This window comes from Colobus angolensis, unplaced genomic scaffold (assembly GCF_000951035.1).
Source record: "Colobus angolensis palliatus isolate OR3802 unplaced genomic scaffold, Cang.pa_1.0 Scaffold17, whole genome shotgun sequence".
Lineage (NCBI taxonomy): Eukaryota > Metazoa > Chordata > Mammalia > Primates > Cercopithecidae > Colobus > Colobus angolensis.
This window is the reverse complement of record NW_012114821.1, coordinates 4,021,818-4,047,463: the sequence shown is the minus strand read 5'-3', so window position 1 is coordinate 4,047,463 and position 25,646 is coordinate 4,021,818. Positions and strand designations below refer to the sequence as shown.

The 25,646-nt window shown below is 53.2% G+C and overlaps 1 protein-coding gene across 1 annotated transcript in view; it reads left to right on the top strand.

The window, feature by feature from the left end:
• DENND3 (DENN/MADD domain containing 3) overlaps nucleotides 1–25,646 on the top strand; it is an 83,655-nt gene that overhangs the window by 44,668 nt on the left and 13,341 nt on the right. The window contains exons 10-18 of the mRNA XM_011938126.1: nucleotides 4,192–4,347; nucleotides 7,120–7,216; nucleotides 8,994–9,097; nucleotides 9,997–10,196; nucleotides 11,910–12,431; nucleotides 19,103–19,362; nucleotides 20,462–20,632; nucleotides 21,919–22,048; nucleotides 24,536–24,643. Coding sequence (XP_011793516.1) covers nucleotides 4,192–4,347; nucleotides 7,120–7,216; nucleotides 8,994–9,097; nucleotides 9,997–10,196; nucleotides 11,910–12,431; nucleotides 19,103–19,362; nucleotides 20,462–20,632; nucleotides 21,919–22,048; nucleotides 24,536–24,643 — 1,748 coding nt within the window. The remainder of the gene's footprint in view (nucleotides 1–4,191; nucleotides 4,348–7,119; nucleotides 7,217–8,993; nucleotides 9,098–9,996; nucleotides 10,197–11,909; nucleotides 12,432–19,102; nucleotides 19,363–20,461; nucleotides 20,633–21,918; nucleotides 22,049–24,535; nucleotides 24,644–25,646) is intronic.

Here is a 25,646-nt window from a genome sequence, read left to right as displayed (position 1 = left end):
CGGCTCACTGCAACCTCTGCCTCCCGGGTTCAAGTGATTCTCCTGCCTCAGCCTCCCAAATAGCTGGAATTACAGGTGCCTGCCACCATGCCTGGCTAATTTTTGTATTTTCAGTTTTTGCCATGTTGGTCAGGCTGGTCTTAAACTCCTGACCTCAAGTGATCCGCCCACCTTGGCTTCCCAAAGTTCTGGGATTACAGGTGTGAGCCACCACGCCCAGCCGTGAATATTTTGAAATGAAAGTGATTTGTCTTTATTCCAATCTTGTCTGAATATTAATTCAAGTCAAGAGACAGTGACATCCCCCAGGAAACCCACCCAACCTCTGTCCTGTGCCCCAGGATCCTGTGCCTGTGATCCTTGAAGTTCCCTGTCCATTCATTCATTCATTTGTTCATTCATTCATTCATCCGTTCATTCATTCATTCATTCATTCATTCACTGGATGTGTATTGCATCCCCATCATATACCCGGAATTGGGCAATGCCTGTGTACTAATGACAGGACAGCCATGGCCCCTGTCCCATGACCTCATCAGTCTGCTGGGTTCTGATGTTCTGATGTGTGTGACCCATTCTCTCCGAGCTAGAAATTGTCCATTTCTTTCACTCCTGGCACTGTATTGGCACTTTCCTTTTTCTTTTTCTTTTTCTTTTTTTTTTTGAGATGGAGTCTCACACTGTTGCCTGGGCTGGAGTGCATTGGCGCCATCTTGGCTCACTGCAACCTCCACCTCCTGGGTTCAAGTGATTCTCCTGCCTCAGCCTCCCGAGTAGCTGGGATTGCACCTCCATGCCTGGCTAATGTTTTGTATTTTTAGTTGCGATGGAGTTTCACTATGTTGGCCAGGCTGGTCTTGAACTCCTGACCTCGTGATCTGCCTACCTTGGCCTCCCAAAGTGCTGGATTACAGGCGTGAACCACCGTGCCTGGCCTGGAACTTAATTTTTTCGTAGTGTTTTATAGTTTATGTTTTCTTTCATCTCTGTTACTCAACCTCATTGGCTTAGATCAGGCGTCAGCAAACTTTTTCCAACAAGGGTCAAATAATATTTCAGGCTTTGGGGGCCCTGAGGTCTCTGTCGAGGTGGAGAGGCTTGGCAGGGATTTGGTCAGGGGAGGGTGAGAGGAGGTGTAGTTGCTAATGATGTCAGGACGGAGGTGTTGGGTCGTCTTGGGTGTGCCCCAGGCAGTGACTCAGCTTTGGTGCCGGGGCTCCCTCAGGGTTGCTCTGTGGAGCTCATGTTTCCCTTCAGCATTTTATAAAATGATAGCAGGAGAGATCCTGCTCTGGAGTCCTCACAACCTATGGGATCCGACTGCAGTCAGGCCCGAGTGCGGGTCGTGGGGGTCATGCTGGAGGGAGCAGAGCGCTGAGGCTTTTTGCAGACAGCCAGGCTGTACTTGCTTCTGGTGAAGCCTGTGATGCAGTCTGGATTTGGGTCAGCAGTCACCTTTCTTCTCCTCGCCTTCCTTTGTCTTTGCGTTGGGAGGAGTGGGAAGGAGGAGGGCGGTTTCCGGCCTGGCCTTTCACCTGGCTTTTCTGATTTTTGACTCTTACCTTGGTGTGGATTATTCCTTCTACCTGGAAGTTTTCTGTAAAATGTTTAGGAGAACTACATTTTTTTTTTTTTTTTGGAGATGGAGTCTTGCTCTGTCACCCAGGCTGGGGTGCAGTGGCATGATCTTGGCTCTCTGCAACCTCCGCCTTCCAGGTTCAAGTGATTCTTCTGCCTCAGCCTCCCTAGTAGCTGGGATTACAGGCACCCACCACCATGCCTGACTAATTTTTGTGTTTTTAGTAGAGACAGGGTTTCACCATGTCGGCCAGGCTGGTCTCAAACTTCTGACCTCAGGTGATCCACCTGCCTGGGTCTCCCAAAGTGCTCAGATTACAGGTGTGAGCCACCACACCCGGCTGGAGAACTACCTTTATTATTGTTCTTGCATCTTAAAAAATTTCCTGAGGCCTTAAAGCCAAGCGATGGTCTCGCACAGGCAAGGTTTGTTTCTGTTTGCTTGGGCTGTGGAATCGCTGGCTCTCCTCCCCACCCAGGGCCACCTGAGCAGCTGTTCTGTTGGCAACTGTCATCTGCGTGAACTTTGAAGGAGACACGTGCTTTCCCAATCTCAGTTGCTTTCTGGTAAGCCACAGCTGCTTCCTTGACTTTTAGAGTGTGGCATTCTGTAACAGAACAGAGCTTTGTGAGACTGTGGTGGAGCTCTGAGCATTTCCAGGAAGGTGGGATTCCGCCTGTGTCCTCGTCTTCTTGTTAGAATTCCGGAATAGGAACGCACACGGCGTGGAGGCTGGACTCCGCTTTGGCTAGCTCCCCCAGAATGGGGATGCAGGATGTTGTGTCTCCCTCTCATTTTTGGAGACTATTTTATAAACACGAGCTAATCCGTGTGCCATGGGTGACCTGTCTGTAAGAGGCCTCTGAGCTCATGATACGGGCTGTGGGCTGCAGTGTGTGTGGGGCGTCCTCGGGGCTCCGGAGTGCAATGTGCATCTCTCTGCACCTGGGCGTGTGACTGGGAGGGACAGGGCAGCCCCCTTCTTCCCCAGCTTTCCTCAGCACCCTTGGTTCTTGGTCACCCTCTGCGCTGCTGTCTTCGTCTCTGATGGAAGCCGCTCTCTCCCTGGGCAGCAGGGGCAGGGTCCCCAGCTCAGGGCTGTGCTGGCTGCGCGCTTGGGTGAGGGAGGCACAGGATCCCGGGGGAGGGGATGGCCGTCTCCTTCAGACCCCACTGTCCCTGCACCAGAAGATGCAGAAAGAGAAGCTGCGACTCCAGGTGGCATCATAGCCCTTTTTACATGAGGGAAGTCATCAAAATTTCTTTCCCTGGCATTCTACGTGTTCTTCCAGATGAAAGGCCAGTTTAGTGCTGGTAAACATCACAGTTCTTAAGACTCCTCTAGGCAGGGGTAGTGCCCAAGTCCCGTGAGTCTGGTCAGCCAGGGCTGGGCTGGCCCCTCAGCATGTTTGGAGAGAACCCTGGTCCTGGCTCTGGCGCCGCCTGCCTGCCACTCCCCTGGTGGGCCCCTCCACCCAGAATCCCGTTCTTCCCTTTTTCTGTCCCTGTCTCCAGGAGGATCAGGCAGCGGCGGGGGCCTGTGGCCAATGCGCCCTTCCCATCACAGAGAAGATTGGCTCCTGCCGGCCATGCTGACCCGGCCCTCACCCTCCCCCACCCCGGCCACCATGCTGGGCCGCACTGTCTCCATCAGGTCCCCGTCTGCGTCTTCCTGTCACATCTCTGGTTCCAGGTCATCTCCTGGGAGAACTCTTCTCCACCCGCTCAGTCTGACCATCATGTCTCTCTAGCCCATCGCTCTGATGTGCGTCTGTGCCTGATGTCCCCATTACCTCCTGTTTTCTTGATTTGTCTCTTTTCCTACTTCCTCCCACTCACATGGAAGTGCCATGCAGGCAGGAGCTTGGCCTGTGTCCACCACCCCTCCCCAGCACACAGATCAGTGTATGGCAAAAGTAGGATATAGTAGGTGCTCAAGAAATATGTGTGACCAGCTATGCGTTGGTTCTGTTTATTTTGTGTATTTCTAACGTCCCTCTAGACATGCAGCCTTGAGTGGTGTTGGGAAGGCCAGGGGTCCAATCTCATGGTGACTCAGGGTTGACAGATATCTGTGAGTTCCTGTCCCTGAGTGAGGCCCTCTGGGGTGAGCCTGTGGCCATGTCCTGGTGGGCCAAGAGTGGTGACACCCAGGATGTTTGTTGCAGGGCACAGAGGGGCATCTGATCCTGCCTGGGCAGGAAGTACAGAGGGGAAGCCATGGGGGAGCCGTGACTGTCCCTTCTAGGCAGCCCTGAGTGACCCGTCAAGAGGCAGCCTTACCTGGAAGCCTTTGGTGTCCTAGAAGCAGGAGTGCCCTCACTGCAGTGGCAGGATGGGAATGATCTGGCCTGGGTGAAGTGTGCGGAGTCCAAGTCGAGGCCCATGTGTCAGGTGATCCACCCGCCTCGGCCTCCCAAAGTGCTGGGATTACAGGCGTGAGCCACCGCGCCCAGCCCGTGATGCACTTTTAACGATCACCCGCCCCTCAAATTATTGATCGGTATTTGAGCCTGCGAAGTGTTCATTTACCTGGCGGGCTGTGTGCCGCTGGTGAGCGGCGGTGGCCAGCGGCGCTGGGGCTGAGCCAGCTTCGGTCTGCCTCCTTCCAGGGTGCAGAGCCTCCAGCTCCACCACGAGCTGCATGCCGCCCACCTCCTCTCCAGCACAGACCTGAATGAGGGCCACGCCCACCGGCGGGCCTGGCAGCAGAAACTCAACTGCCAGATACAGCAGACCACCCTGCAGCTGCTTGTGAGCATCTTCAGGTACGTGAGAGAACGTTTCCGGCGTCCATGAGGAGGTAACCAGCCAGTCAGCCATTCCATGGGGATCGTGCACCCTGCCCCAGAGGGCAGGCCATGGGCACCATCTGCCTGGCAAACACGAGCGGTCCCCGCCCCGCCAAAGCTTTTCTTGTGACTGTTACAATCAGCAGTTATGGGAAGTTTGTTCTTTTGACTCTGACCCTGCCTGTGCCTTCCTAACGCCCTCTCTGCTGGTGACTGTGCCTTCCTAACGCCCTCTCCTGGTGACCCCCTGCAGGTGGCTGTTTTGGGACAGCCCTCTAGGAAGACGCAAATCTGATAAACCTGCAGGGAGCACCTGTCACTCTGGCCTGTGCTGACTCCAGTCTCTGGCTCAGTCCACGGAGGGCTCTGTCCCAAGAGGCCTGCATCCAGGGGCTAGTCAGGGACAGACAGGCCATTTTGATGTGACTCGTAAGCTAGATGATGAAACCATCTACGGGAGAGCCACAGGACGGGTGGGGCACTCAAGATGTGCCCGTTAGCGAGTTTTCTTTCTCCTCATTCCAGGAATTACTGCATTAGCTGCCTCCTGCGTGCTATTGCTTCCTCAGCGCTTAAGCTAGAATTGGTTAAGTGGACAAGCCAAGTGTGTGTATTTCAGTGTGATACAGTGCAGGTATTGAGTTGCTATTTCTGGCCTAAATATGCGGTCACTTAAGGAATGTATGGCAAAAATGATAGCTTCATAGATAAGTACTTGGTAATACAAAAGCCTTTGGGCCTTCTCCCACCCTTTCTCTCTTTCTCTGGCAGTGTTCCTCCTCTCCTTCTCGCTGGTTGCTCTGCTTTGGAAGGGGGTTAGCACAGAGTCTGCTGGCTTGATCGTACTCTGTGTGATTATTTCAAAATGGAAATTTAAATGGCCTTTTTTTTTTTTCTTTTTTTGAGACAGAGTCTTACTCAGTCACCCAGGCTGGAGTGCAGTGACACCATCTTGGCTCACTGCAACTGCCGCCTCCCAGGTTCAAGTGATTCTCCTGCCTTGGCCTCAGAAGTAGCTGGGACTACAGGCACACACCACCACGCCTAGCTAATTTTTTGTATTTTCAGCAGAGACGGGGCCAAAATGTGGCCATTTCGCCATGTTTGCCAGGCTAGTCACCAAATCCTGACCTCAGGTGATCCTCCTGCCTTGGCCACCCAATGTGATGGCATTACAGGTGTGAGCTACCACGCCTGGCCTAAATGGCCTATTCTTTTGATGTATTTGTTTGCATAAAGCGAATAATTTATTAGGAAAAAAAGGGATGGTGTATTACAGACATGTGATATTATCTCTGCCCAAAGAGGCATAATTAGTGTGGTCCTAAATATGTTGTTTTCCTTTTGTTCTTTGAAGATGAAATATTTTATGAACAAGTTTTTTTTTTTTTTTTTTTTTGAGACGGAGTCTCGCTCTGTCGCCCAGGCTGGAGTGCAGTGGCACGATCTCGGCTCACTGCAAGCTCCGCCTCCTGGGTTCACGCCATTCTCCTGTCTCAGCCTCCCGAGTAGCTGGGACTACAGGCACCCGGCACCATGCCCGGCTAATTTTTTTTTGTATTTTCAATAGAGACGGGGTTTCACTGGGTTAGCCAGAATGGTCTTGATCTTCTGACCTCGTATCCATCCGCCTTGGCCTCCCAAAGTGCTGGGATTACAGGCGTGAGCCACCGCGCCCAGCCTTTTTAAAATTTCTTAATATTTTACAAGCTCAGTGAGTTGACAGAAAAGCAGAATAGTCCCAGCCACTTGAGAGGCTGAGGTGGGAGGATCCCGTGAGCCTAGGAGTTTGAGAACAGCCTGGACGACATAGCAAGATCCTGGCTCTTTAAAAAAAGAAGCAGAAGATATGATTACAGATGATAAAACTTTATTTCCCCTGGATGAAATAACTTATTCTCTCAAGGAAAACACTAAACAGATTATGTACTGACTGTGCCCTGTAAGGTTGTTCGTTCTATTTGTATATTACTTTAGATCTGGGAGATCATGTGCTAAAATCTCGATGGGTTTATAACATGATCTGAGGAAACTGGGTACAAAGAGGTGAAGTGGGCCAGGTGCGGTGGCTCACGCCTGTAATCCCAGCACTTTGGGAGGCCAAGGTGGGTGTATCACCTGAGGTCAAGAGTTTGAGACCAGTCTGGCCAACGTGGTGAAACCCCATGTCTACTAAAAATATGAAAATTAGCCAGGTGTGGTGGTGTGTACCTGTAATCCCAGCTACTTCGAGGCTGAGGCAGGAGAATCACTTGAACCGGGAAGGCAGAGGTTGCAGTGAGCCAAGATTGTGCCACTGCACTCCAGCCTGGGCCATAGAGCGAGACCCCATCTAAACAAACAAGCAAACACAGAGGTGAAGTGACTTGTCTGGGGAGGCTTGGCGGCCAAGGTGGTTAGCACTTGGAGAGTCTGGCTGCCCCTCTGGGCTCCCCACCCTGAACTCAGTTTCATGTGTGTGAACTACAACTGATTTTTGTGTCTTAATTTGCATCAGGAACTGGTGGGCTGGAGGAAGGTGAGAACAGGAACACTGCCTCCTGGAGTTTCATTCTAGTTGGGGGAAATTTATGCTTGACCACGAAATACATCCATGTCGTATCATTTTGGTAATCAAGAATCTTTCTGAAGAACACAGCTTTTTCAGAGTTTATATCTCTTGTAACCATTTTTCTGCTACTAAAAGTGGTCTATTTTTTCATGTGTTTAAGGACGTTTTAGCACTCAGACTATCTTTCTCTTTGTCAGGGATGTAAAGAATCATTTAAATTATGAACACAGAGTCTTTAATAGTGAAGAATTTCTCAAAACCAGGGCTGCAGGGGACCATCAGTTTTATAAGCAGGTGAGAGCTGTGGGACGTGGGTGTGCCTATGTGTGTTCAACCCATTATCCTTTTTTGTATTTAAATACTTTTCAAAATAAATTTTCTCAAGTGTATCAATTTTTCCAAAAAGTTTGTTTTAGCACGGTTCCTTTTGGTCATGTTACTCTCCCTCTTTTTTAAAAAAATCAGCTTTTTAAGAGTATAATTTACTTATGGCCAGGCACAGTGGCTCACGCCTGTAATCCTAGCACTTTGGGAGGCGAGGCGGGCAGATCACTTGAGGTCAGGAGTTTGAGACCAGACTGGCCAACATGGTGAAACCCTGTCTCTACCAAAAATACAAAAATGAGCCGGGCGTGGTGGTGGGCGCCTGTAAGCCCAGCTACTCAGGAGGCTAAGGCAGGAGAATTGCTTGAACCCGGGGAGTGGAGGTTGCAGTGATCCAAGATGGTGCCACTACACTCCAGCCTGGGTGACAGAGCAAGACTCCGTCTCAAAAAAAAGTATAATTTACTTAAAATATGGCCATTTTAAGTGTGTGGTTTGATGGATTTTGACAAATGTACATATCTGTATCACCACTTCCTCAACCTGGACATAGAACATTCCCATGACCCCAGCTGGCCCCATCTCTCCCCAGGTCCCGGCAACTCTACCTGCGTGCGTCCCCGTAGACGGTCGGCCCGTCTCAGAGTCTCAGGCTGTGCAGTCCCACGGTCTGCGCTCTGCCTGCCTCTCTCCCTCAGCCTCCTGCCTTGGACCAAGCTGGGCTACTGTGTGTCTCAGCAGCAGCTCCTTTTTTTTGCTAGGAATGTCCCGTGGTTGGGACAGAGTGCGCTTTGTTCTTCTGTCCACCTGCTACTGAGCATTTGGGTTTTTCCGTTTGTGACTATTACAAAAAATAATCACCTCAGGGGCTTTGCCCTGGCAGGCGATAGAAGCTGCCTGAAGAGTCCCTTGATCCTTTTGGGGTTTTTTTTTTACAGCTTTGGGGTAGGCCAAGAACAGCCTTTCTCTAGGGTTGGTTTATAACCTAACCCATCCGCTAAGTGATGTGCCTCCATGCCCCGCCGTGTCTCCTGAATGGCTGGAGGCCAGCCAGGACCCTCCGCCCTGGCTGTTGGAGGTGTGACTGGCTCTCTGCCCTTGTGAGCTTGGAGGGTTGTTTTGCTGACAGCTTCCCAGTCGTTCTTTGGTTTGATGCGGTTTCGCCCTATGCCTGGGCAGCGGGGTGTTCAGCAAAGGCTTAGGGAGATCCTGATGCAGGCTCCCTAATACAGGCTCCTAATACAGACCCTGATACACGCTCCCTGTATCATTCCCTCATCTCCAGAGCCCTGCCCGAGGCTTCCAGCTGCCCCAGCCTCTGTGAGCTCCCTCCACGCCCTCAGGGCTGGAGCCGCACCAGCCACGAGCCTGCCTCTTGTCCAGTGTCTGAAAACAGTCGTTTCCTCTTTTTTATCGAGTTTCCTCACAGTTTATGTCAAGAGGATATGTCTGAGCCTTGTCTACTGCCTTGTGGCCAGAAGCATGTGTCCACCTCTTTTAGCTATGAGGAAATACGCTTTTGTTCACGGGGTGGGTATGTGGGCCCCGCTGTGTGAGTGGACGGCCGCCATTTCTTCTCCTGTGTGAATGAGGAAGAACAGAAAACCCTCGAGTTTGTTCACTCAGTCAGTATCCACTGGGCATGAGTGGTGGATGGCCCAGTTCTGTGCCAGGCGGCTCCGGGGCTTTGGAGCAGGGACTTGGGGAGTCGGCACAGCCCAGTGACCAGCCCTTCTGTCTTTTCCAGGTGTTAGACACCTACATGTTCCATTCTTTCCTTAAAGCCCGGCTCAACAGGAGGATGGACGCCTTTGCTCAGATGGACCTCGACACCCAGTCGGAGGAGGACAGGTGCTTCACTGTCATGTTTTGGATCCACAGCTCTTTAGGGATCACAGTGTTCAAGGACCTCAGTTTTATTCGAATGAGTAAACGAGAAAGTCAACGGGAAATGCCTTGTGCTGAGAAACTCATGATGAACTGGGCAACAGCTGGGAAGCTCTTCTCTCTACGCTTCTACCTCTTTTTTTTTTTTTTTTTTTTTTGAGACAGAGTCTCGCTCTTGTTGCCCAGGCTGGAGTGCAGTGGCGCAATCTTAGCTCACTGCGACCTCTGCTTCCTGGGTTCAAGCAATTCTCCTGCCTCAGCCTCCTGAGTAGCTGGGATTACAGACACCCACCATCATGCCCAGCTAATTTTTGTATTTTTGTAGAGATGGGGTTTCACCATGTTGGCCAGGCTGGTCTCGAACTCCTGACCTCAGGTGATCCACCCACCTCAGCCTCCCAAAGTGCTGGGATTACAGGCATGAGCCACCACTCCTGGCCTGTTTCTACTTCTTGAGGGAACGCTTGAAACGTGCCTGATGTTAGCGTGCTCCCCGTGGTTTGCGGCCCTGCGTCTTCCTTGGTGTCACTCTCTCCCATCTCCTTTCTCTCTTCCCACCTCCCCCCTCCTCAAAGCCTGTGGTTTTCCATCTCTTCCTTGCTTTTTTCCTGAGCCCCTCCAACACGCATCCGCTGCAGTCAGGGCTCCTGTTGGCTTATGCTGGTTTCTTCTGGGCTCGCGTCTGGGTCTCCCTGAGGCTGCACTTGGTGAGGTTTGGGCAACACGTTCTTACCAGTCTGTTTTCCACTGGTCTGTAAGAGTATCACATGCTCTTCATTACACTGGGGAAAACGCTTAGTTTAGGCTTATTCTGCCATCATAATTGTGTCTATAAAGTAAAGCGTTGCTTTTTCCTACCCCAGAATAAATGGAATGCTTGTAAGTCCAAGGAGACCGACCGTTGAGAAAATAGCCTCTCGGAAGTCCTCGCACCTGCAGGTCATCCACAGGCGCATGGTGGTCAGCATGCCCAACCTGCAGGACATCGTCATGCCTGAGCTGGCACCCAGGAACTCCTCGCTCCGGCTGACGGACACCGCAGGCTGTACGGGCAGCAGCGCAGGTAGGGGCTGCCCCCCATCGTGGTGCTGTGTGTCGGTCCCCCCCATTCCTGCACTGCAAGTCGTTGAGCAAAACTGGAACTTGTTTCAGGGGAGAGGAGTGGGCTTGTTTTAGCAGCCGAGTTATTTGAAATGTTTAGAATACTCATTTTGCCAACTGTGTGCCTTCTAGAAAATTATTTCTTGTCTGTATTTTCTGCCACCCAGTGTCACTGCTAAAGGTAACGGGGACTCTGCATGGTTCGGCATCCTTCACAAGCACAGGCTGTGTGTGTGTCTGTGTGTGTGGATTGCATGTGTATAAATACATATTTACACATACATACGTGTGATAGGAGGCGGGGGCGCCAGGCACCGCAGGCTGTGTGTGTCTGTGTGGATTGCATGTGTATAAATACATATTTACACATACACACATGTGATAGGAGGCAGGGGAGCACCAGGCACTTTCTAGAGCCAGAGCTGTGAAGGAGCCCAGGGCCCCTGCCCTTGTGGAGCTGGCATTCCAGGGCCAGGACTAAAGTGAGCAGGGTCTGGGATGGGGAGGGACTGTGACTGTGGTTGGGACATTTCTACAGAGACGGGAGTGCACGGAGAGGCTGAGCCCTGCCTGGCGCCTTCTCGGGGAGGTACATCCTGTCCCTGGTGGATGGGAGAAACTGTTGGGAGGCCAGGGCCTTGACCCCCGGGGCACCTGCAGCTGCTGTCTCAGGCCCAGGCGGCAAGCACCATGCGGTTCCTCCTGATCACTGTGCTCGGACCCCAGGAGCCGCATGAGCGACAGCTTGATGACCCTGAGGGCTATGGTCTAGCAGGGGCAGTGTGCGCGAATGACAGACCACCTTGCCTTTATCAGCTGAGCGCTGGAGCTCAGAGCAAACATTCTGGAGGCCACTGTGGGGTCCGAGCCTTCTGCCCCTGGCTGTGTGACCCTGGGCAGGCGACTTCACCTCCCTGGTTCTGTGGTTCCTCTTCTGAACACCTGTCAGTCTGCCGCTGGCAGATGTCCTGTGCCCACTCACGCTGGGAGCATGCTCCGCTTTCTCTGCCCTCGGAACCTTCCCCTGGAGACCCCGTAACCCTCCGCCTGCTCTCTTGGTCCACTGGAGCTCCTGGGAGAAGAGGAAAACCAGCACCCAGTTGGTGCCTAGCACCCGGAGGGCCCTTAGGTAGTATCTATAGAAGGAGTTGGTGTGAGACACACACCTGGTTGAAGTTTGGCTCAGGCACTTAGTCTCTGTGTACCTGGGAAAAGTAACCCAGGCTGTGGAAGCCTCGGTTTCCACATCTGTAGAACAGGACTCTAATAATGATACCCCTGTCCTGAGTTGTCTTTAAGGTAAATGAAGCAGTGGTTCTAAAGGGCTTCATCCTGCCTAGCAAGTACATCTTGGCTTCGACCATTAGCGTCATCCTCAAATAAAGCCTCAGTACCCGATACCTCAATAGTATTACTAGTTGTAGCAAATCAAATTGTTCAGTGAATGCTAGCTGCTGTTTTCCTTGGGGTACCATGGGAGCAAAGTGAGGGTTCTCTCATGCCCCCCAGGGCGGTGGGTGCGTGGAGCTTTCTGGAGGTTTCTGGAGGGACACACCCATTCTCATTTTATTTTGCATCCAGAGAAACATTGTCCTTGACAAGATGATGTCACAGGGACACGTGTTCATTTGTAAGGGCTGTGCTAATGCTCTCCTTTTTCCCCTTAATGTTTTAGTACTGAATGTGACGCCGAAGTCCCCATATACCTTCAAGATTCCCGAAATCCACTTTCCGCTGGTGAGCGAGTGCGTGCAGGCGTACTATGCCGACTTTGTCACCCTGCTGAGCAAGGCCATGGGCTTTCTGGCTCCTGATAACTCTCTGCTCCTGGCCCGCTATTTCTACCTCCGAGGGCTCGTTCATCTGATGCAAGGACAGCTGCTGAACGCCCTCTTGGACTTCCAGAATCTGTATAAAACAGACATACGGATCTTTCCCGCTGATTTGGTGAAAAGGACGGTGGAATCCATGTCTGCCCCCGAGCGGGCGCAGGCGGAGCAGGCGCCGGAGCTGATGCGGCTCATCAGTGAGATCCTGGACAAGCCGCACGAGGCCTCGAAGCTGGACGACCACGTGAAGAACTTCAAGCTGCCCAAGGAGTACATGCAGCTGGACGACTTCATGAAGCGGGTCCAGGAGTCAGGGATCGTGAAGGACGCCAGCACCATCCAGCGGCTGTTCGAGGCCTTGACTGTAGGTAAGAGGACGCCTGGCACCATCACCGATTTTATTATTTAGAGACAGGGTCTGGCTCTGTCGCCTAGGCTGGAGTGGACTGGTGCAATCACAGCTCACTGCAACCTCTACCTCCTGAGCTCAAGCAGTCCTCCCATCTCAGCCTTCCGAGTAACTGGGACTACAGGTACGTGACACCGAGCCCAGCTAATTTTAGTATTTTTTGTAGAGACAGGGTTTCAGTATGTTGCCCAGGCTGGTCTCGAACTTCTGGGCTCAAGTGATCCACCCACCTCGGCCTCCCTAAGTGCTGAGATTACAAGCATGAGCCACTGAACCAGGCCCATATATTTTATTTTACTTTATTTATTTTTGAAACAGAGTCTTGTTCTGTCTCTCAGGCTGGAGTACAATGGCACGATCTTGGCTCACTGCAACCTCCACCTCCTGGGTTCAAGTGATTCTCCTGTCTTAGCCTCCTGAGTAGCTGGGATTATAGGCATGTGCCTCCACACCCAGCTAATTTTTGTATTTTTGTAAAGACAGGGTTTCACCATGTTGGCCAGGCTGGTCTCGAACTCCTGACCTCAAGATGATCCACCTGCCTTGGCCCCCCAAAGTGCTGGGATTACAGGCATGAGCCACCATGCCTGGTCCCATATATTTTAAATACTTAACGACAATGGTCAGGTAACAGCAGTGGTGAGGTAAGCCGCCAGCTGGTGACAGGCAAGACCGCTGCAGCACCGTGGTCTTGACTGTTGCTCTGGGCACTTACCTGGGAACGGGTGTGGTTGGCAGGGCCCTTAGGCAATGTGCCTGTCGCTGAGATCTTAAACACGTCTCCAGGCTGGGCTCTGAGCTGCGCTCTGTGTGGGTGGAAGGGATGTAGAATTGCTGATGGGAGATGAAGATGTTCCTTGCCTGGGAGAATTGCTCAGCATCTGTACAGAACCATGGCCTCAGCTGAAATGCTGCAGACACATGCAAAAGCAGGGACACGGGACAAATGCTAGGGTCCTGTGACAAATGTCACGGTCCTGCGCCCAGACTGACACCTGCTGCGTTTCCCATGGAGTGCAGTGGGCTTGTGCTTAGACCCAGCGCGGGCCCCGTGCGCCTCTCTCCCTCCCTCCCCAGAGGGAGCCATTGTCCCAAGCTGGAGCTCTTTTTTCTGGCCATGTTTTTATGCATTTACTACAAATGGATGCACCTGACACAGGACCTAGGTTTTGTGAGTTTAAACACAAAATTGGGAGAATGGGAATTGTCCCACCGTATGTCTGAGTTTGCACGTGCTGTTCACTCATGGTGTTTTTGAGACGCATCTGTGTTGCTCCACATCCGCTGGGTTCATTCACTTCAACCACTGCCTGTGCTGTCGTGTGTGGGCACCTTTTATCCACCTGTTTCACCATCAGTGGTGTCGCACCTGTTTTCTGGCGTATGTGTGGGTCAGTCCCTCTCAGATGTGTACCCAAGGCCTGCTTTGAGATGTGAGAACCGTCGTTCGGGCTTGGCGAGGGCTGCGCTTCCATCCTCCCAGGCAGCACACATTCCTCGGTCTCGACTCTCACCCGTTGTGAGTGTGCAAGGATGCCACACTGACGTCGCCAACAGCACACGTGCTCAGGAGCAGTTCTGGTTTCTTCTCTGCGAGCTGCGTTGCTGTGATCTTTGCCCATTTTTATCTTGGGCTGCTTTTCCTTTCCTTACGGATGTGTAGGGCTCTTCAGGCCCTCGGGAGAAGCTGTCCTGGTGACAGGGGCCTGGCAGGTCGCTCTTCCGGCTGTGAACAGGTGCTGCAGAATGCAGTTTCCTTGCTTATCCTGCCTGTGGCCTCTGAGGGATGTCATGGCCGAGTGTGTATGTGTGTATATGAATGTGTGTGGGTGTGAGAATGTGTGTGTGTGTGTGTATGTGTGTGAGAGCCTGCGTGTGTGTGTGCACGCCCTGTACCTCTCCCTGTGTGGTGAAGCCATCAGATCGTGCGCTCACTGGTCCCAGTTGTTGAGTCCAATGGGGGTGAGCTCAGATGCTCTGTGGTCACTTCCCGTGCTGTGCTTTGGGGACACTGCGATGATGCACCAGCCAAGCAGGGCAGGGTGGGACCCACTTGGTTCGAGCTCCTGTGGATGGTGAGCACCACCCAGGAGCCGCCTGTGGGGCAGGGCAGGGGCTGAATCCCACTGGGGGTGCCTGTCTCTCACGTGACAGGAGTCCAGGGCATGCACGGCAGCTCCTCAGTGTCATCTCGGGCCAGCTCCTTCCGTCACTCCTCTGTGGCCTGGAGCAGCCTGCTGTCTCCTGGTCACAAGCCGGCCGTGGGCATTAGCACCACAATAGCAGGGTCCGTCCACCTTTTAAGGCACCTCCCCCCTGCCACACAGTGACTTCTGTTTCCTCTCATTGGGCAGAATTGTGTCATGTGGCCGCCCAGTTGCAAGGGAGCCCTGGAAGGGGGGTTTGCAGTGGGGTGTGTGGGCCCTGTCCAGCAGACCTGGCTGGTTGTGACAATGCCATCAGTGGCCCTGTTGTCACTTTGGCCTTGCTTACGTTGCCGATTAGGTTAGGAAATGGTCTTGATTCTGGGACATGTGCGCCTGAAGTGACCAGTGTAAAGCAGCACCTAATATATGTTTTGGCCAAATGGGCATTTGTTAAAAAGAAGTTTGGTCAGAGCTCGGTGTCACCATCTTTGGACGAATTTACGTGATATAAGAATACATCAGATTGTATTCAAAAAATTATTGCAATTTCATCATTACATACTTTAATGGCAAAATATGCTATTAACAGCGCAAGGCCAATATGCTCCCTGCTGCAGCTGCCCGTGAGGTGGCCCTCCCCAGGGACGCCGACGTGTCAGCCGCCTCCAGCATGGCCGTGCGGAAGCAAGATGTCCATGGACAGCTCCAATGGTGACGCCGCCTGAACGCCACCGAGCTGAGCAGGAACAGTTGTACTGGAGGCGTGTGGGTGACGAGAGCGAGGTTAACAGCTGGTGTTTGTGTGAAACTGGAGTCAAATGAGGACTGGGCACTGCGCCCACGTGGGCCTGTGCAAGAAGCGCGCGCATGGCAGCTGCTGTGGATCGCACAGGCTCGTGAGTGTGCCTGGTGTCCAGAGATGTGCACAGTGGTCATAAGTGTGCAGTGTCGGTGGGTGTGCACAGTGGCTGCGGGTGTGCATGGCGTCTGTGGGTGTGCACAGTGGCGGGCGTACTGCACAGTGGTGTGCACAGTGGCCGTGGGTGTGCATGGTGCTGGTGGGGTGTGTGTGCAGTGTCGGTGGGTGTGCACTGTGGTGGGTGTGCACAGTGGCCGTGGGGTGGGTGTGCACGGTGGGTGTGCACAGTGTCTGTGGGTGAGCACAGTCGTGGGCGTGCTGTCCTGTGTCTGGGTGTGCAGTGGTGGTCGGTGTGCACAGTGCCTGTGGGTATGCACGGTGGTGGGTTTGCACAGTGCCTGTGGGTATGCATGGTGGTGGGTTTGCACAGTGACCCTGGGCATGGACTGTCTTGTTCTGCTGCAGTGCTGGTGGCGTGGTGTCCACAGGCTGGCTGAGCACTGGTGGCAGCTGCGGTGAGTGTTGCTTCTTGCCTGAGGGGACTTTGGTCTTGCTGCTCCTCCCATCGTTGGGGCTTTCTAGAGCCCTGAGTGCCCTCGCCCTGAGGTCAGCACTGTTGTCTGTGTGAAGAAGCTATATCAGGCTCTGGTGACACTCACTTCACCCTGCCCAGCCCCAGGAACTGCTGTGGACCAGGTAGCTAGAAGATTCGCCCTGAGTGGTGCAAGGGGCAGGACTCGTGGCTGGGGCTCCACACTCAGGGTGTCTGGCTCCTTCATCAGGTGATGGCTTCGCCTATTCATTCTCACTCTCTTTTTCCTGTTTTTGGGGCCTCTCCTTGCCTGGCCACCTGACCGAAAGATGGTTTTATGTGATGTGATTCACATAACAAGTGCTTCTGCCTTAAACCCAGAGTGTGCGCCTTGGCTTACGCCTGTGATACTAACATTTCGAGAGGCCAAGGCTAGAGGACGGCTTGAGCCCAGGAATTTGAGGCTGCAGTGAGCTATGATCACACCACTGCACTCCAGCCTGGGTGACAGAGCAAGACCGTCTCTAAATTTTTTAAAAAAGAAAATGAAATACATAAAATAAAATAAAAATTAAAATAAATCCAGCAACTCAGAACCCTTGGGAAGGGTAGGCTGAGGCACCCCAGGCCGAGGCGGAGGCGGCTGCATTGAATGGTATTTCTGAAACAGAGAGGGACTCTGGCAAACAATTGTAGGTGTGGAGTGGGGAGAGGACCTACATGCTCTTTGCGACCTCACAGATGACCTTACTGCCCAGCACAGGGGCTGAGGAGACCTGGCCTGACAGGCCTCGCCCACCGGGCCACAGCACCCTCCTTTGTCTTCTTCTGTGACTTCTTTGGAACAATCACAGTGCACCTAGAGAGACCCTTACTGGTGCATATTTCTCTTCTGTTTGGATCTGGTGACTAGAAAATACAGACAGGCAGAAAGAAGAATTCACTGGGAATCCCCCACCTGGTGGAGATTTTCGCATAACCGCCTGGCGCCTGCGCCGTGTGCTGAAGCCTGCCTTCCTGCTCAGCTCACCCTGCAGGGCCCCCAGTGCCTGTGACTCCGAAGTGAGACTAAGAGTCCTCCTGAGCGGCGGCTCAAGCCTGTAATCTCAGCACTTTGGGAGGCCGAGACGGGTGGATCACGAGGTCAGGAGATCGAGACCATCCTGGCTAACACGGTGAAACCCCGTCTCTACTAAAAAATACAAAAAACTAGCCGGGCGAGGTGGCGGGCGCCTGTAGTCCCAGCTACTCGGGAGGCTGAGGCAGGAGAATGGCGTGAACCTGGGAGGCGGAGTTTGCAGTGAGCTAAGATCCGGCCACTGCACTCCAGCCTGGGTGACAGGGCAAGACTCCGTCTCAAAAAAAAAAAAAAAAAAAAAAAAAAATCCTCCTGACCCTGTGACAGTGCTGACTCTTCCCACGGCGTTCCTCTTTTAGTTGCTGCCGTGACGACTCAGTCGTCCTAGACTCAGCTGTGGCCATGATAGCGGATTCCCTAGACAGGCGTCGCTGTTGACGCTTTGTTATGGAATCAGAGCAGGGGCGTGGCAGAGCTGGACCATTAGCCACGTCTTCTGGTTTCAGACTCGGGATCTGAAGATCTGAGGATCTGGGGTCACAGGTACTCCCCTTTCAAGTAGCGACTAGCAGGAAGGCATACCCCAGCTCTGGGCAGACCGTCTGCCCGGCCTCATAGCCCAGGTCTGCTGGCAAAGGGCTTTCCGTGTCTCAGTTTCCCCTTGTGAATGAGCCACCTCATTCACAAGGTGGCTGTAAGTAGGACCCCATATCGAGCGAATTGTGGTTCTTGGCATATAGCAAGTGTTGCTGGACACAGCAGTGCCATAAGGGAAGCGTGTGTGCAGCTCAGCAGTGGCCTGGCCAGGATGTTTCTTTCTTATCAGGGAAGGCTGTGCGTGGGCACGTCTAGCCGGGTGTTGAGGGATGGGTAGGAGTTTCCTGGTGTGAGCAGACAGGATGAGTGTGTGTGTGTGTGTGTGTGTGTGTGTAACACGACCTGTTTGGGAGCATGCTTGGTACGGCTGGGCTGTGGGGTGGGTAGGCGGGGCCCAATCTTGGAGGAATGTGGCGGTGTACAGAAGCAGCCCTGAGTGTTGGAAACGGGAGCGGGAGCTCCTCCTTGCATTTTAGAAAAGTGGCTCTGAGTGCTGAGCGAAGCAGGCTGTGAGTGGGGCTGGCTCTGAAGGCAGGAGCCACTGAGGAGGGGTTTCCTGTGCAGAATTGAGGGGAACTTGTCGCACGTCAGGGGATGGAGAGAGGGACAGTCAGGCTTGGGATACAGGGTGGCGGCAGAGCCAAGCAGGCAGGCAAGGGGCTGGAGTTGGCAGGACCTGCCGGCAGGGACTTGGGATTTCCAAGGGGTCGTCCCATCTCCAGCTGACAGATAAGCAGGTTCGTTCCACGACTTGCCAGGAGTCTCTGTGAACAGCCATGAAGTGGGCCTCAGGCTCAGGCCCCTCTGACTCCAGAGTCCGTGAGTGCTGGCCTTGCGGGAAGGTTACCGCTTCTCATCAGCGGAGATGATTTCAGTTGCAAACGATAAAAGTTAATGATTTGCTTGTAACCAAAGAGCGTGGAGGTCAGGCCAGTTTCAGGCGAGGCGGACTCAGTGGCAGGGCAGTGTCGCTAAGGATCCAACCTTCCCGGCATTAGCTTCATCCTCGGACTAGCTCCCCTCGTGACCCCGAGACAGTGGCCACCAGTTCTAGTGATGAGGAGGGTCTTTGTCACCATTAGAAGAGTGTTCTTGTCCCGAAGGACTTTCCTACCCAAAGGTAAGAGTTGCTGTGACTACCTGAAGCAGGTCCCATGGCCATCCCAGAGCGGGGGGCTGGAAAGGGCTGCAGGCTCAGCCTAGATCCTGTGCCCCTCCCTTGACAGCTGAACACACCTGGGCTGCCCGGGAAGGCCCTGGAAAACCTTCTAGCAGTTTCCATCCAGCGCCCTGAGTGCTGGCGCCACCTGCTGCCAGGTTCCGGTAGTGTGTGGTTTCTTCAGGTCATGCAGAAGCCCTTGCGGCTCCCGATGTATGTGCCTATAAGATACCTCTCTTTTCTTCTTATAAAACTAAGGACAGCAGAAACAAATCGACCCAGAAACATTCAAAGATTTCTACAACTGCTGGAAAGAGACAGAAGCAGAAGCCCAGGAGGTCAGTCTGCCGTGGCTGGTGATGGAACACCTGGATAAAAACGAGTGTGTGTATAAGTTGTCCAGCTCCGTCAAGACGAACCTAGGCGTTGGCAAGATCGCCATGACCCAGAAGCGTCTGTTCCTCCTAACCGAAGGAAGGCCAGGCTACGTGGAGATTTCCACCTTCAGAAATATAGAGGTAAGGGCAGCACGGGCAGGCGGCACCGGACCCCACCTGTGTTTAGGAGGCAGATGGCTGGAGCGGGCCAGCCATGCCAAGTACCAGCCACAGGCCTTCTGCAGACCACTTGGCTTCCTGTCCCTCAGTTTGCTCATCCATAAAGCAGGAGTAAGGCTGATACCTTCTCAGTGGGTGGTAGGGATTGAGTCGTTTACGTACGGAGCAGGCTTAGAATGGTAACTGCTTTTCTAACACAACTGACTTGCGTCTGGGAGGCAGGAAGCAAGAAGCAGTGTGGGCTGACATTCTCATTAGGGACAGCAGGATGCGTTCATTCATCCATGAGACGTCTACTGAGAAACTGCCGTGTGCCGGCCACAGTGAGCTACAGTAGCTCACATTTTCTAGTCACAGTCGGACCTGGTTCATGTAAAACATAACAAGTTTATTTTATAACAATTAAAAAATCTTCAAACAGTTTTAACATCCTACTTTAAAGGCAGTCATTTTCCCTGTCGAGGAAATCTGAATTTCATCCTGATTCATCTTACGCCTTATAGTTGTTTCCCCAGATTTAAGGGGACTGTAAGAGGCGTGTCAGACACCCGAGTGTTTTATGTGATCACCTGCTGAGTGGTCATAGAAGCCGGAAGGGCAGTCAAGCCACAGTCGCAGCCCATAGTAAATGCTCAGCCAGTAGATCCACCTCTTGCTGTTGGCCTTCGGTTTCTTCTTTTCTCCACACCTGCTTTGCCAGACTTCCTTGTAGAATTCCAAAGAAAGGTAAATAAGTACCAGGAAAGGGAGATGGACGTAAAAAAAAAAAAAAAAAAGCGGGAGAGAGAAGTATTTCAGGATGTGAAAGAATGCGCCGCCTTCAGACACTGTGCGAGCCCAGCTGTGTGGGTGCGTGTAGGTGCTGCACCCCGGTGAATCCTACCTGCCGTCCACGGGAACACCGCCCCTCGCCCCGGGCCCTGCCTTCCGCGTGCCAGCAGGGTTCGTGCCTGCAGCCCATCTGCCTCTTCATTCCAGAGCCCGCTCTGCCTCTGTCTCTGGTTAATCCACGTGTTCTCTGAGTGTGACCTTCCTAACTCTTCCTTTTCTGCCTCTGCAGGAGGTCAGGAGCTCCTCTACTGCATTTCTGCTTAGGAGAATACCCGCTCTAAAAATCAAAGTGGCGTCCAAGAAAGAAGTCTTCGAAGCCAACCTGAAAACTGAGTGTGACCTTTGGCACCTGATGGTGAAGGAGATGTGGGCTGGGAAGAAGCTGGCCGATGACCACAAGGTGGGAGACGCGGGTCCCCTCTGCCCTTTGCTGTGGCTGCCTCGGGGGCCTCTCACCGCCTGTGGGTCCTGTGGCGGTCCTCAGCTGTGAGTGCTCGGGGCCAGGTCTGGGTCTCCTAAGCAGAGTGACTTTGTCGGGCACCATCTTGACAGAAGCATTGAAGATGTTGTGGTCTGTGTGGCCCAGCGAGAGGTCTCCTGGCACTAGGGAAGGGCATGATGAGAAGACGCAGGGCGGTCTAGGCAGGTGTGGGTGCTCCACTGCCCGCTCCGGGCTGGCGACATCCCAGAGAGAGGGGCTGGGGGCTGGACGGTGCTGGTGCTGTCCACACCCGCAGGCTGGAGTTGGGTGTTCTGGGCTCCCCTGCTCTGAGCAACTCTTCACGGTCACAGGATTTGGAATTTGGCAGGGGCAGTACTGCTTTCCTTCCACAGGGTTAAGATGATTTTCTAGGGATTGTTGTACCTTAATTTACTTTGGGCCAAATTGATAGCTTTGATGATATCAAATGACAATTGCACCGTAATGAAGGGAACCACGGGCAGGTGGTGTGTAGGGGAGGCATCCACGCTGCTCAAGGGCGGGACAAGACAGGAAGACACCTTAGAAAATGGGCAAAGGCCATGAACGTGGAACTCATAGAAAGGGAACAGCTCACCAGGTTATAAAGAGGTGCATAGCCCCACTACTCCTCAGAGAAATGCTGGGGACGATGGCACCCACCACAGTGGCAGTGCTAGGAGAAACAGACGGGGCCATAGCAGGAGGGCTGCTGTTATTACAGGAAGTTCCCGGTCACAGGGCGGAGGGTGACTGGGTCCTGTTTAAGATCCCAGTGCCCTGTGGCTTTTGGACTAGCCATCTGATGCTATACCCACTGGTTTACAGAGCATACACCAGCACAGTCAAAGCAATGCCCGTGGGCCTGCGGACTGTCTTTGTAAGTCAAGTTTTACTGGAACCCAGTCCTGCCTGCTTGTTTATGAAATGTCCCTGGGTGCTCCCGTGCCACAGTGACAGGCAGTGGGTGATCTCAGCTGAGACTGGCCACAAAACTTGAAATGCCTCCTGCCTAGCCCCTTCTAGAAAACACTGGCCGATCCCTGGTATAAACAATCGATATTTGTCTTAACTAAGAGAAAAAATATACGATATAAGATCCAAATTCATCGGTGATTTAAACTCTTCATGTCACTTTGAAAAAATGCGTTTTGGAAGGATTGTTCCGTGTGATGAGACAAGGAACAATGTTTTGCTGTTTTGAAAGGCACGTGTTTCTGTTCTAGGACCCTCAGTACGTCCAGCAGGCGCTGACCCACGTCTTGCTGATGGACGCCGTCGTGGGTACGCTGCAGTCACCAGGCGCCATCTACGCTGCCTCCAAGTTATCCTACTTCGATAAGATGAGGAAAGAAGGTAAGATATGCTCGTTCTTAGCGTGGATCATTGTCCTGATTACACACCTTAAGTGATTTTATCTGGTCGATGTCTGTTTTATCGAGTAGAACCAAGCTCAGATCTCCCGGTTTTTTCTTTTATATTTGTAATTTACTTTCGAGTCGCACACGTTGTCTGGCATCTTTCCTTCCTTCACTGCACAGTGCACCTTGGAGCCCCTTGCTCATCCGTTCAATTGAGGCACCTCGTCGTCTGTGTGTCTGGATAGCATTCCAGAGTACACTGCAAGCATTTGTGGTGATTCTTAGTCGCAAACAGCAGCCGTTCCTCTGGCTGGCTGAAGCACAGTAGAAACCTGTGGGGGGCTGTGGAGCGGCTCCCGGAATCTCTGACTGGCGGGGAGCGGGTGTCTGGGGCTTGCAGTTAGGAACGCACCTGCTGAGAAGCTGGGCACCTCTGCACAGCCGGCCCGTTGACTGATGGGCTTCACCGCTGCGTGAGTGAGCAGAGGCCCTGCACGTCAGGATCCGCCATCTTCTTGATTGGGTCCGCTGTCCCAGACAGGAACCCTCTGGCCATCCTGTAGATGTGGATCTGGCTCTCGGATTCTGGAAGCCACAGGGGCTGCTGCTGGACTCCCATTTCCTTCTCGTGAAGGTCTTCGAGCCGAGGGTTTTCTGGTCTTTTTGTGACTGAGTGATAGACATTGTTTGGGTGAAGGACGTTTGGTCTGTCCCTTCATCACTGAGTGAGCGCTGGCGTGGTCTCTGCGTTGTGGCCGCTGTGGGCATTCATGCGCAAGCTCTGGTGTGCACACCTGTTTTCATTTCCCTTGGGCATAGATCTAGGGGACTCTGGCTTTCTAAAACGTTGTCCCAGAATTAGGAACAAACGTCACTTACGTGTTTATTCGCTTGGGTACAGTTTGCTCTCTTTGTGGTGTCTGTCACCAACTGCAGGACCTCTGCCACTCTCTGGGCACAGAATCCCTCTCCCACGTGACCCGGGGGACCTTGAGCTGCAGCAGCAGCCAGGCCCAGGTGCCTGCGTTCCTGCAAGGCTGGCCGAGTGGCCTGAAGGAGCTTTTGTCCAGCAGTCCTGCAACCAGACATTGATGGCTCTTTTCTTTCTCTTGGGAACAAAATCAAACGGCCGCCCTACTTCAGCGGTTGATCTCATTCCAAACTCATGACTAATCTCTGTCGGGCGTTTACAGGAAAGCCTTCGAACGCCTCTGCTAGCAGCACATGACGGCAGAGGGGTGCTGCCACGCTGGTGTCACTCGGTGTGGTGCGCTGGCTCCCGCGCCCGCCTCACAAATCCGGAAACATTTTCCCGTGGGTAAAGCTCATGACACATGAGCCTGAGCTTAATTTAGTAGCTTATGGGCAACTCATGATGGAAGGTCTCCGACTGTACGGAATTAAATAATAACCGAAGGTGTCATAATCTGAGGCAGGAGCTGAAGAGGCGCTGGCCGCGGCCAGCTGGCTTTCACTGCAGCCCGGTGGAGCCCAGCAGCCTCGTGCGGAGTCCTGCTCAACCCCCTGCTGACAGCGTGATCCTCCGTCGATCACGGATGTGGATGTGTGTCGGGTTCTTCATCTTTCTTTTCTCAAAATGGGGATAACGGGACCAGTCTCTCAGGTTGTCGTGAGAGTAACAAAATGATGGAAGAGAAGCACTTAAGGGGCAGGTCCTGGACGGCGGGGACTGAGGAAGTCCTTGACGCAGGAGGCCGAGGCGCCCGCAGGGGATGGCAGGAGAGGCCGCAGAGCAGGCTGGCCCCAGGGGCCTCCAGGCAGGAGGCCGCTTGAGGTTTTGCCTGGAAACATGGGTTGGATTGGATAGCAAGAGGAGTGTTAGGATCTCCTGAGGAGCAGTGGTTTTGAACGGGGGCGACGTTGCACTCCTCCTTGCGGAGAGGCATTTGGCAGCGCCTGGAGATATCTTTGGTTGTGTGTGAGACGCTACTGGCATCTTATGCTCAACATCCCACGGCGCACAGGATGCCGGGCATTCGTCCACAGCCGGGATTATCCAGCCCCACCTGCCCCTGGTTCTAGGTTGGGAAGCTGCGCCCATGGGTTAGGTCTCTGGGTCTCATCTTGGGAAGCCTTCGTTACTGAGGAGAATTTTGTTTCCGCTTTGCTGGGCATTGTGTCATGTTTGGGGGCAGCAAGCAGATGGGATGGCTCAGGAGCAGAGAAGAAGGCTGTGTTTAAACAAAGGCGGCTCGAGGCATAGGGGCGTGGAGGTGTGCTGTGGACACAGGTGGGGATGCGCCTGGCCACTCACTCGCACACCAGCCGACAACCAGGAAAGGAGGCCGAGAGTGCGTGACTTGCTTTCAGCGCCCCAGGTCCAAGAGAGTTTCGTCTTCACAAATTAGGAAGTTTTACCTGCAAGCTGATACTCTGCAGAAATCAGAGTGCGTGAGGCTGTTGCCTCGCGTCCATTTCCTCGAGGCTGTGACAGTAACACTCCACGTGTTTTGTGTTTCAGTGCCCATGGCACTTCCGAAGACAACCGTGGAAACGCTGAAGCATAAAATCAACCCCTCGGCGGGGGAGACGTTCCCTCAAGCGGTGGACGCGCTGCTCTACACGCCGGGTAAGGCCCCTCTGCCCGCTCCTCGCTGCCAGTTTTCAGACAACCTGACGCGCTCAGGTTTGGGTTCAGGGTCAGCCCTGAAGTGAAAGGGGAGCCAGTGTCACGGGGTAAGTGGGGACAAGGTGCCTGTTGCTCTCTGAGGTGAAGTACTGAGTGACAGGTGTGCAGCTGGTCCGACCACTCTGTGGACTTGGCCTCACGGTGACCGGAGCCTGAGAGCCCACGGTTGGTGGAAATGGCGCCAGCACTTGAGCTCCCACCCCAGGGCTGCCGTCCCTCACTTTTTAGAGCAGTCGACGGTCACACTAGCTCTTTCTTCTTTTGAGACAGAGTCTTGCTGTGTCACCCAGGCTGGAGTGCAGTGGTGCAATCTCAGCTCACTGCAACCTCCAACTCCTGGATTCAAGTGATTCTCCTGCCTCAGCCTCCCGAGTAGCTGGGACCCCACGCGCCCGCCACCATGCCCGGCTAGCACACTGGCACTTTCTAAAGCACTCTTGCTCACATTGTTTCCCCAGAAGCTCTTAATCGGCTTCTTTTGTCATCGTGATTAGGTGATAGCGCCTCAGATGTTTGTTGTCATAGAAACTGGAATGACAAGGAGCCTGTGCGGCCCTAAGTGCCTGCCAGTCCCTCTTCTCCGTTGGGTGCGGCTGCACCTGCACCTGCCTACTCTGCTTGACTTTCCTGGGACCCTGCATGCCGCATCAGGGTGGTGGCAGGAGAAAGAAATGGGCGCAGCCAAGGGTCTTGGTATAAACAAAGATGGCTGTCATGTTGCACGTTTAAACTGTGGAAAACACTTTTATTTAATTCTGGCTTACGGAGAATGCAGCACGGAAGCTTATGTTGAGGGTTCTTGGTGTGGGATGACAAAGGAATACAGTTCTAGGCAGAAAAGATTTTTATTTTTTGTTTGTTTTGTTTTGTTTGACACGGAGTCTCGCTCTGTTGCCCAGGCTGGAGTGCAGTGGCGCGATCTCGGCTCACTGCAAGCTCCGCC